We start from the raw sequence: 11,095 nt of genomic DNA on the forward strand, positions 1-11,095 counted from the left end.
CCTAAAGGCATTCTCTACCAGTCAACCATAGGGCTAAACAGAGATGTAATAAAAATGGTGCGAGAAGAAAAGTAAAAGAATTTAATTAGGAACTATTGCAAACAACTGAAAAACATAATAAACTACATATACAATACACAGATAGAAATAATAAAATATATACAATGAATATACTACTACATAATTCTCACATACATATTAATATATTACGATGGATACTACCTACTCATACTCTTGTTTTAGCAGATGTTTATGCAGCATCCTCTTAAAAGCAAATTTGCTCGGGGCTTGTCTTATGTTGAGAGGGAGTGAATTCCAGAGACGACTCGCCTGGACAGCGAAGGAATTAGTCATGAAACCAGTATGGTGAGCAGGACCTGAAAGTTTGAGAATACGAGATCTAGTTTGTTAAGGGACTCTTGAGTGGCATTCGTTGTACACACACAGTTATGTATTTGTTTTACACCTCGTTTGTTACAAAACGGAAGATACTATCAAAAACTAGTCCTTTAGGGTTAGCATCGCACAAAACTAAAAAAAAAAAACGAAATTTTCGCGGTTTTTTCGATTGTTGACAAAGTTGCGTTCGCCGCTCGAGGTCACAAACTTGGATTATTCATTGGTCCAACATCATAAATAAGTCTGCAAAAAATCAGAACTAACGGATTTGACGCAAACGCTAAATGTATAATTTTACTGTATTAAATAACCACGTGAGTTTTCGTAGCATCTGCCATCCCAAAATATATTTTTTTCATTTGGTATTTGTCGGTGTACGCTTTTCATGTTGGCTAGGCTCTTAGTGTAAGGCCTGAGTGGACGCTCGGAGCGGAACGTTCGGCGGGGCGTGCAGCGTGGCGTCGGACTCACGCGTGATGTGAGCAGCGTGCACTAAGGCCGCTCCTATACGCTTGCATTTGTTTAACATGCACGCCGTACGCCCCGCCCCGCTACACGCCTAACTTGAGCGTCCACTCAGGCCTTACACTTAGGCAGGACAAGACCGACTTTAGACATTAAAAGTGGAAATATATCGATAAGGAAAATGTTATGACATATATATAATTATCTTGCGTCATTGTATCTAACCACATATATACCAATGATAAGGATGTAACGTATTTGTTGGCTGAAAACGATTGGTCGTATTGGATGTTACAATATTACCATATTAAAAGGAGTGATTATATAGTACATAGCATATATCAAATATGTATGTTCAGTCACCCTGAAATAGAATAATAAGCAATGTTTTTTTTTTTATATTAGTAATGTTATCCGACACTTTTTTTAATGAAAAAATAATAAAAACGTTTATTCATGAAAACAGCATACAACTTTCACATAAATACAACCTGCGCCAAACTGTATAGGTAGGTATAGGTACCTAACACCTATTAGAAACATTAGAACAAATGAACATGAAAACAATGGATAAATGTGTAAATTATTAGACAATCCTATGGCTCCTCTACACGATGGGCCAACGCCGGCCACTCCAAGGGACGCAGCCATGCGGTAGAATGAGATAGCTATATCACTTGCTCCCTCTAACGCATAAATGCGTCCCTTGGAGTGGCCGGCGTTGGCCCATCGTGTAGAGGAGCCATTACACAGATCGACCTAGCCCCAAACTAAGTAAAGCCTCTACTATGGGTATTTAGGCGATGATATACATCTATAACTTAGGATCAAAATACTAGTGGTAGGGGGTAAACACAGAAACAAATATGCTCTTACCGGAATTCGAACCCAGCTTCGTGGGCAGGGTCAATACATATAATGTTGACATTTGCGTTTGTTTAAAAAGATATACGATTTAACCTAGGTTTGCCAAGTTGTATGAATAAAGGATGATTCACGCTAGACCGGGCCTGTATCGGGCCGGAGTTTCCAGCGCTTCGTTTTCTATGGAAAGCACCACGTGATCACCGATCAGCCGTTTTCTTTTCGGACACCTCGACCCGGGCTCGGCCCGGTCTAGCGTGAGTCATCCTTAAGGGGGCTAGTGTTTAACAACATAACTCCAATAGTTGACAGTCTGTTTGTTAATTTTATTGCTTGGAAAAAAGATTGTCAGTGAAAGAACAGACATTATTCTAAACCAATTTTTGTTTCATTATAGAAATCATGTTAGTTAGTACCAGGGATTTTGCGGATGCAGATTTTTTGACATCCGTGGATGCGGATGCGTATGCGGATGCGGATGCGGATGCGGATGCGGATGCGGATGTCAAGATTTGGTACTTAAAAAACGTCAAATATTTCATTTTTAGTAATTTTTATTAAAAAAACGAAACGTTTAGTATTTGAGCAAGAATATAAGTGCGTTTTATTTAATAAACAGTAACTTGGTCGACTTTTCGGGATCTAGACGATTTCGTTATTATAGTATGACGAAATTACCTAGCCTTACGCCGCCGCTAAGACATTCCTGTTACCGACTTGGTCGACATCCGCATCCGCATGAGCTCCGCATCGATTTTATGCGGATGCGGATGCAGATGCGGATGTTCAAAATAATGCGGATGTTCCACGGATGCGGATGCGGATGCGAATATTCTCAACATCCCTGGTTAATAGTACCTATGATTTACACATTTACCTGTATGAGTTTAAGAGGAAATATAAATAATGTATAAATAATCATTTGTAGGTATGTTTAATGCTAAATGATATAAAATTAATTAAGATTATTTAATTGCCCATTAGCAAACATTTACGGGAAATAAACACGACGGTAGGTTTTTGTTTGTGGGTAATTAAATTATTTAATTTTCCGTAATGCAATTGCGTAACTTATTGGACTATTCTGTGACCATATAAGGTATTGGAATTAATGCAATCCAACTTTTATGTATGACAAATTAATTAAACCTATACTGTTATGAAAATAAAATAATTATGATAAGACGAACAAAATTACCCAATTTGGTATAGGTATAGCTCTATGATAATGAGGCAGGCAAAAAAAGATGAAATCTTTGCTTCAAATATTTTTAATTACAAATGGTACTTAAGTTGTGCTTTGTGCTGCATATAATATACTGTAGTGTAGGCTGTACTGCCATACGAAGGTACAAATTCGTTATGTATAATATGTGTATAGGAAATGTTATACGACGTTTAGAAATATAACTTAAGTAATCATAGTGTTTTTACTAACTAATTCTGTACCTACTGTAAAGTTAAATTTTTCCACCATTAGCTTTAAATATCTAGGAGACCGAGCTTTGCTCGGAAAACATAGAAACTCAAAAATGTGCGTTATCTCAGAGATAAGACCTAGCTAGATTAATTGTTCACCTCCGAAAACCCCATATATAGCAAATTTCATCGAAATCCTTAGAACCGTTTCCGAGATCTCCGAAATATATAAATATACAAGAATTGCTCGTTTAAAGGGTTCAAAGGTAAAAGATTAGTAACAACACCGCACAGGCACTCTCTACCTAGATCATATTATTATAGGTATGACTATTAGTATGGGGTTTTCCCAATTTTTCATTGCGGGCGAGGGACTTCACATAAGCATCAGGATTCTAGGAATGTCTTCGCTCATGTGTGCTGTGATGATTTCCTTGAACTGTTTTTCTTTATAATTATACTATGTAATTATAAACAGTAATCTATGAAAATGTTAAATTTGTCGTTACTTTTTATTTCATATTCATCTACTATTATCCTGAGCTTAAATTTGTGTTAAGGATGACTCAGGCTAGAATGGTCCGAGCCCCGCTTGTCTAGAATAGTGGCACAACCCGCACCACGAAAACTGAAATGCTGTCGCATTTAATACGTAATTATTTGAATATCAGAAGTCAATTTGCCACTGTAATGCGATGCTGAGTATATGATATTATGTAAGTAGTTTGTAAATAATGTATAGTATAATATAGGTTAAAACATAATAATATAGGTAGGTAGGTTAATATAGGTTTTAATTTGCATGCCTAGATTATTGGCGAAATGTGCTGAACTCGCAAAATTGCATGTTAACACCTAATCTCTGTACCTACCACATTTCTAGCATATAAATTTATATTTCTATGTCTATAATACCTAGATTATTAATTTTAGGTAAATTTTCATTCCAATGTATTTTTTTTTTCCTGGATACACAACAACATTATTTAACATCTAAAAATTATTACATTTTTTTATATTATTTGCATATGGGTATTTAACTATTTAACCGCAAAGCATGCGTCAATTGGCATATGTTACAAGCCAGCAGGAAAAAGGGTTACTATATAAGGGCAACATTTGTAACGGAACCACATTGTCCAGACTCCCGTCCGGGGTACCACCACCAGCAACACCACCACCAACCTGAACAATAATCGTATAAAATGGACTTCGTGCCGTTTACGTTATTTTTCGTAAGTAAAATACATATTATTAATGAATACTACACGACCGCTTATACAAACGTACGGTTTGTTATATTTTGTATTTTATTGGCTTATGTTTAGTTTGTTTTGTGTTACTTTTTCTATTACAGTTGATACTGTAAATAAAATAAAATACATTGTATACTTATAGAAATCGGAGCACCATTTACCATGTATTTTTTTGAGTTACCGATGTCTCGGTTCTGTAGCAAATGCCGGTTGATTTTTAGATTGTACCTACTTACTATATTATTTATTTATTTATGATTTACAGTTTTTTATTTGTACCAGCGCCCAGACAGTTAAGAGGAGTGTAGGTACATACGTATAACAAAAAAAGTCATGGACCTTACCGTATTTTTTTTAGATGGTTTCTCTGCTGAGCTTCCAGGTAAGTGTTGGAAAACCAGCGATCACAAGAGAAAGCAATATATGGCCTGAATCCTGTAACGGGAAAGCCTTTTGCGAAGAGAAGCCCGACGATTATCCCCCGGAAGACAAGTTGATACAGCTGTTTCACGTAAGTGTAAGGCCTGAGTGGACGCTCGAGTTGGGCGTGCAGCGAGGCGAGGCGTGCGGCGTGCATGTTAAACAAATGCAAGCGTATAATAGGAGCGGCCTTAGTGCACGCTGCTGAAATTACTTGTGAGCCCGACGCCACGCTGCACGTCCCGCCGAACGCTCCGCTTCGAGCGTCCACTCAGACCTGTATCTTGAGCCATCTCTTAACTCTTTCTCTTCTCAAAACATCTTTTATGCTTTAAACCAATAAATACATCATAATCAACATCTTCCTCACGTTATCCCAGGATTTTTCCACGGCTCATGGGAGCCTGGGGTACGCTTGACAACTAATCCCAAGAATTGACGTAGGCACTAGTATTTAAGAAAGTGACTGTCAACTGACCTTCCAACCCCAAAAAATACGATAAAAAAAAATCGAGTGCCACTGCCAGAGGAGAGACTAATAACTATGCTCTACTTCTGTAAAATGATTTAACGTCAAATAGGTAAAATATTTAAGAGCCAACAGGAGTGGTCATTTCTCCATACAAACGTACTCGACTGTTTCCTCCGTGGGTTTTGAAGCTAGAGCAATGATTTTTTCAACACAGATTAATATTGTCAATATCTGTGTCGGACCGTTTTGCTTTTTTTGATATTTTTGTTTTTTAAGGCTAGAGCCCTTCAAAAATGGCCAAAATGGCCTAATTGACTATGCCGCAATGAGAGGCGTGCTATTCAAAACTGATATCAATTAGTCAAAAAATCAAAACGGTCCGATACAGATAATGTCATTATCATTTAGATTTCCAAATTTGGTTACGATTGGTTAAGTTTTGGAGGAGGAAACAGTCGAGTAAAAAACCTCGATTTTTGAGATTTTTACGCATGATTTTTCGCCTTGTCCTTATCGCACTAGTTTTAGGAGCCGCTTCCGTTAGCGAGACGGGTATATTTACCTAAAATATTTAAATCTTAGCTCCTGTTGGCTCTTAAATATTGTACTAATCTTATATGTCGTAGGCTAATCTCTCTTTTGGCGTGCGTCAATTTACTTGGCGCACAACGGGGTAACTTTGCTCCGGGTCATTCCTGGTGCACAGGTTATCTATTGCTATTCAACGCGGAAACGCAGCGAGCGTGTTGGGGACTTTTGCGCCTGGAATGACGCGGGGTGGGTTATTTGATTAGTTACCTAGTATTAGTACCTAGCTATTAGTTTTATGTTAAGTGTCTTGTGTTAAATGTAGTAGTTTTTAAGTTTTTTTTTATTATTGTATTTTTTGACATTTTTGTTGTTCTTACTATCAATAAATATAAAATATATCATAGGATTAATGGATAGTTTAAAATATGCATAATTTCCTTAGGAAAATTTTAGAACAAAGTAGGATCATTTTACGTAGGATTAGCATTACCAACATGGACCAACTTACTCGTCTTTTTAACTGTTTATTTTTGTGTTTTACTCGTTTTTCCGGATATTTGATATTATACAATTTGTGCGAAAACCAGCTTAAAACTTTGAAACACTTTTTTCAGATTTACAAAGATAAGGCTCCGAAATTGAATCAAACCAGTGATCGCAGTGGAAGTGATTGCTCCCCTTTCTTTGATTATAAGGTAAGTAATAAAATTCTATACAATATTAGTATGTAGGTACATACAATTAAGTAATTCGGGTGTTCATAGTGCGATTTTGGTCATGGAAAATAATACAATTCTCACATTTTGAACTGAAGTCTCTGAACGTCTAGTATACATTTCATTCGATAGCCTGACGTGACTTACGCGTTTGCGTTGTCTCATTATGTATGAGATTTTGAACAGCGCGCCAAGCGGGACGTTTTGGAAGCTCAAAATCCCATAAAAAATTAGACTAAGAGAGCTTAGATAATAGGTATATTAAATTACCTTTTTTTGACAGGTGGAAGAGTACTACATGATCCTTGACGAGAATAAAGAAATCAGATACGCTCTCTATATTCTTGGACACTTTTCTTTTCCACTGACTATCATACAATGTAATCCAAAGTAAGTATAATTTTTTACCAAAAGTAAGAGAAAAAACTACAATGATACCTAAATTTTAAATTTTTAACTAGCCGAAACGTCTGCGAACGATGCTATTAAGTTTAGAATAAATTCTAAAGTAGAAACAATACTGTCTTGGGTGAGACTTGAAGAGATCCAGAAGCCGTGAGTTTAAGTCGCACCCAAGACAGTAATTTTTCCACTTTTAAATTTACAATTATAAATCATCATATATGCCAAGTTTTTGTGGGATGATAAATATGCCCTAAGTAGTTATTATTTGAACAAGACCGAAGAGATCCCATAAGTGTTCCGTGTTTTTTTTTATACGGAACACTAAAACTTGCATTTTGTTCTTTAAGGCGTTTATTTTTATTTAATTTCAGCGCGCCCAAAAAATACGAGTTGCAAATGACAAACAGCAGATGCGAGACAGGTTACACGGATCGTAGTTTTTTCGTGCTGACCCGCGATTTGGAGGGACTGGAAATTGTAAAGTCAGCCACAGGAATACCTTCTAGTTGTACAGCTGAGCCATATGAAGACTATTAAAACAATGATTATCAGTTATGTGTTTAATTTACCTTTGGATAACCATGCGTTATTCCTGATAAAGAAAATTTAAGCAGTTTTAAGAATAGTATTTTCATCGTTCACAATTTATAGTTCGTTTTTTTTTAGAAAGAAGGTAACAAACAATCTTGACGTGTGTTTTTATTGAAAATTGAAAGACGCTTTAAATTTTTTTTATATTACTTATGATGAGCAAAAGAATGTAAAAGATCGCATATGATTTATAATTCTAACATATTTGCTGTAACTTATTTTTCAATTATGATTTTTAATGAAAAGGCATGTCAAGATCGCTTACCTTCTTTCTAATGCTAAAACAAACGAACTATAATCATAAATGTTTAGTTTGCTTAATAAGCTTTGGTAATTTAGGAATATTGCATGGAGAACTTTATGAATGAATTCATTGATAAAGTCGTCATGCACTTTTACGGCTCATGGTACAAGATATTATTTGTTTATTTATTTAAAAAAAATACGCAGCGGAGTAGGTAAATAGGGTAGACCGAAGTGAATAGGATCATAGGACGAAACGGATAACGATAAAAGTCCGTTCATTTCTGAAATATTGCATTGATATGAGCACGCTAAAATTTCACCGTACGTCTCTTCTCTCAGCCTGCGACGTCACTCGTAAGAAATATTTTAACCCACAAGGTCTGCACTCTGTGAATTTCACAAAAAAAAGTACGTTGACAAATAACTTTTATGTTGCGGGATTATGAAGCTGTGAAGTGGATTGTTTACATTAAGTATTTACCATTTCTATTGAACTCTACGGGCCCTATGAATTACATTTTCTTTCCAAATTGTGAAACAATGTGAATATAGCTCTATAGGTCCTCTGTCGTTAACTATAGACACTAAAATTCATCTTAAGACAACAATAGCGAATTAATTATCATCCTAATAACTACCCGCGTCGAATTGAGAAAAAAAAAACCATGTCATCGACTCTGAGGGCCTACCGCGAACCACGTTTGACGTGTTGCCTCCCTGTCACACTTACGTACGAATTTACAAGTGCGACAGAGAGGCAACACGACGAACGTGGTTCGCGGTAGGCCCTCTGGACTATCGAGATTGCGGCCAACAGTCTAGCTTTAATTTTTTTAATGCACCTTGGACAAAGGGTTGGCTTTGAAATCCTTTTTTTTTTCTTACGTCCACTTGGAAGGCTCGAGAGCGCGCGTTGAAAACAAAACGACATCGAAATCGAACAGCGTCTAACCGGCTTCGGTCGTGGCAAGACGCGTTTCGTTGCGTCTGTGTTACCGGTGTTTAAAATTAAACCGTATTGGCGGGAAAACTTTTGTAAATGAACTCTCCGATTTAATTTGTGAAATAAAGTGAGTGTTTTAATAGCTTTATAGTAGAAAAGTATTTTAAGTGAAGTGGACGAAGGATTGTTTTGGGACTTAGTGCTTTTAGTTTACGTTCGTGTTGTGGAAGGTGTAAACAAAACTTGAGGCTAAGACTGGAACGGCTTGTTTTTAACTTGGATGAAATAAAACAATATAGGAACTGTTGATTAAAACGATATTTATGGTAAGCAGATTTTGTTTTCGATACCTATTATGTTTCATATAAGTATTTTAATAGATACCTATAGTAATAGTACCTACACCTACAGGTCCTACAGTCCTGCACATTAATCGTAGCTGAACAGAGGTATCTAAAGTCTATTTTTTAATTCGGTAGACTAAAATGACATTTCTTAGTATGAAATGACAATTTATGTTCATACTATGAACTGTCATTTCAGTCTACCGAAAAAAAATAGATTTTATGTATATCTATATTATCTATTTTAATACAGGTTAGCCTATAAATACCTTTTCTTACTGCGGCACTTAGGTAAGTGACTAAATGCTAGAACCATAAGTGATGGTTATTCTTTTATCAATTCCTCTAAGTGACTAATAGTTATTTTACTTAAACTGTAGAGTGAGCTGCATGAAAATATTGAGAAATAGCCGGCACGCGTGTATGGTGTGAGCTATTCTTATCGGTAGCCAAGTAATCAGCAATTTGCACGGATTTTCAACAGCAGCCTGACTTAGATTTTGCTCGTTATTTCAAAGTTATTTCAGCGTTTTGTTGCATTAAACGTAGGACAATTTTACATACATCGAACAAATATTCCAAAATAATCGCATTTTTGCTAGCCCAGACTGTGAAAGTGTTATTTTAAACGCCTAACTTCTACATAGACAAGAATAATGTAAACTTGTCATACCTTGAAAATTGCTTATTTAGTAGATAATTTTCTTAAAGTCTCATTCAATAGAACTTGCTAACTATGTAAACAAACCGCCATACTAAAATTGACACTGAATGTCAAATTACTAGTAAGTTTTGTTTACATAGTTCGCAAGTTCTATTGAATGACACTTTACACTAAGTAACAGACGGATGCCACTAACTCTTTCAGAAGTATCTCCATCATTTCAATTCAACCTACTAAGTTGGGACCTTTCTGCGACTATTGTACCTACAATTGTACATTCTCTCATGGCCCAAATTTTTTATGTGTCTCGTACAAAGATCTTGATAATGTTGCTGTAGTTGAAATTATTTAAGATTTTGAACCTTAAGCAGTTGTCTATTAGACGGGGTAAGAAAAAAATCCTTGCATTAATTCCTACAGTTCAGGAAGCTTTTTCTAATCAATATTTAGGGTTTACAGTTGCCCACGATACGATAATCCCCGGTGCCGTAATTAGGGTTTGCAATCCGGATCCGAAATGTATGAAATTATCCGGATCTGGATCCGGATCCGCGGATATTCTCATACATTTCGGATCCATCGTGCAAACCCTAGCCGTAATTGAGCTCTTCCATTTGGCCATTTGGTAGACGTTATGTCTTGCAATAAAGTTTACCAATTGTCAGTTAATAGTGTCAAGTGTCAACTACGGTTTCTGTTTGCAAGCCGAACGAATACAGATCAAATAAGTAGTTTGTTTGCTGTCGCCATTGACTAATGTTTTCCCTATATTTCACACCTAACATAAATCCTACACACACGCCTCCATATTGTTAAATAGAAAAGTATGTTGTCTCCGGTAGAATGGCAGCTTATTCACCCAAAAATTAATACTTCCCAAGTTCCCACATATGTTTAGATTTAGGCCTATTGGCGTTAGGTTATTTCTTACTGTGGCTGTAGTATAAGTATTATCCAAAGTTTTACAGATACCATGGGAAAGAAGAGTTAGAAAAGACTGTTGACTTTTGATATGTTGATTGTGTTGTGCTGATATGTTATGACTATGTTATGTGTTTAAAGGCGGTCTTTCCAATGGATGCGGATTCAGGTGGAGTCTGTAACAGGAGCAATATACTAAATTGTAGGCTGTAGTAATCCTCAAACTGACCAAGAGTGATTGTTGCGTAAGATTTTTACCTTTTTTATCGTCTATCACCGTGCCCATAATTTTCAAGTACAACTATCATACCTGTACTGTTTCTAACCATACTCTACTTAAATGAGACATCAAGTAGGTCACTTCTGGTTTGCTTCTATCTCCTTCAAAGCCTGTTATTAGAGTGCTTCTAAGTAATAACAGGTTAGTGGATTGTTACAC

General features: G+C 36.2%; 1 protein-coding gene across 1 annotated transcript; it reads left to right on the forward strand.

The window, feature by feature from the left end:
- The first annotated feature begins 4,274 nt into the window (after positions 1-4,274).
- On the forward strand, positions 4,275-7,498 carry LOC134649811 (uncharacterized). The gene is made up of 5 exons (XM_063504640.1): positions 4,275-4,382; positions 4,762-4,914; positions 6,441-6,521; positions 6,826-6,932; positions 7,319-7,498. Exons 1-5 carry the CDS (start codon positions 4,353-4,355, stop codon positions 7,482-7,484), a joined length of 537 nt encoding a protein of 178 aa, XP_063360710.1. The 5' UTR covers positions 4,275-4,352; the 3' UTR covers positions 7,485-7,498.
- The last annotated feature ends 3,597 nt before the right edge of the window (positions 7,499-11,095 follow it).

The sequence above is a fragment of the Cydia amplana genome, chromosome 7 (genome assembly GCF_948474715.1).
Source record: "Cydia amplana chromosome 7, ilCydAmpl1.1, whole genome shotgun sequence".
NCBI classification, from domain to species: domain Eukaryota; kingdom Metazoa; phylum Arthropoda; class Insecta; order Lepidoptera; family Tortricidae; genus Cydia; species Cydia amplana.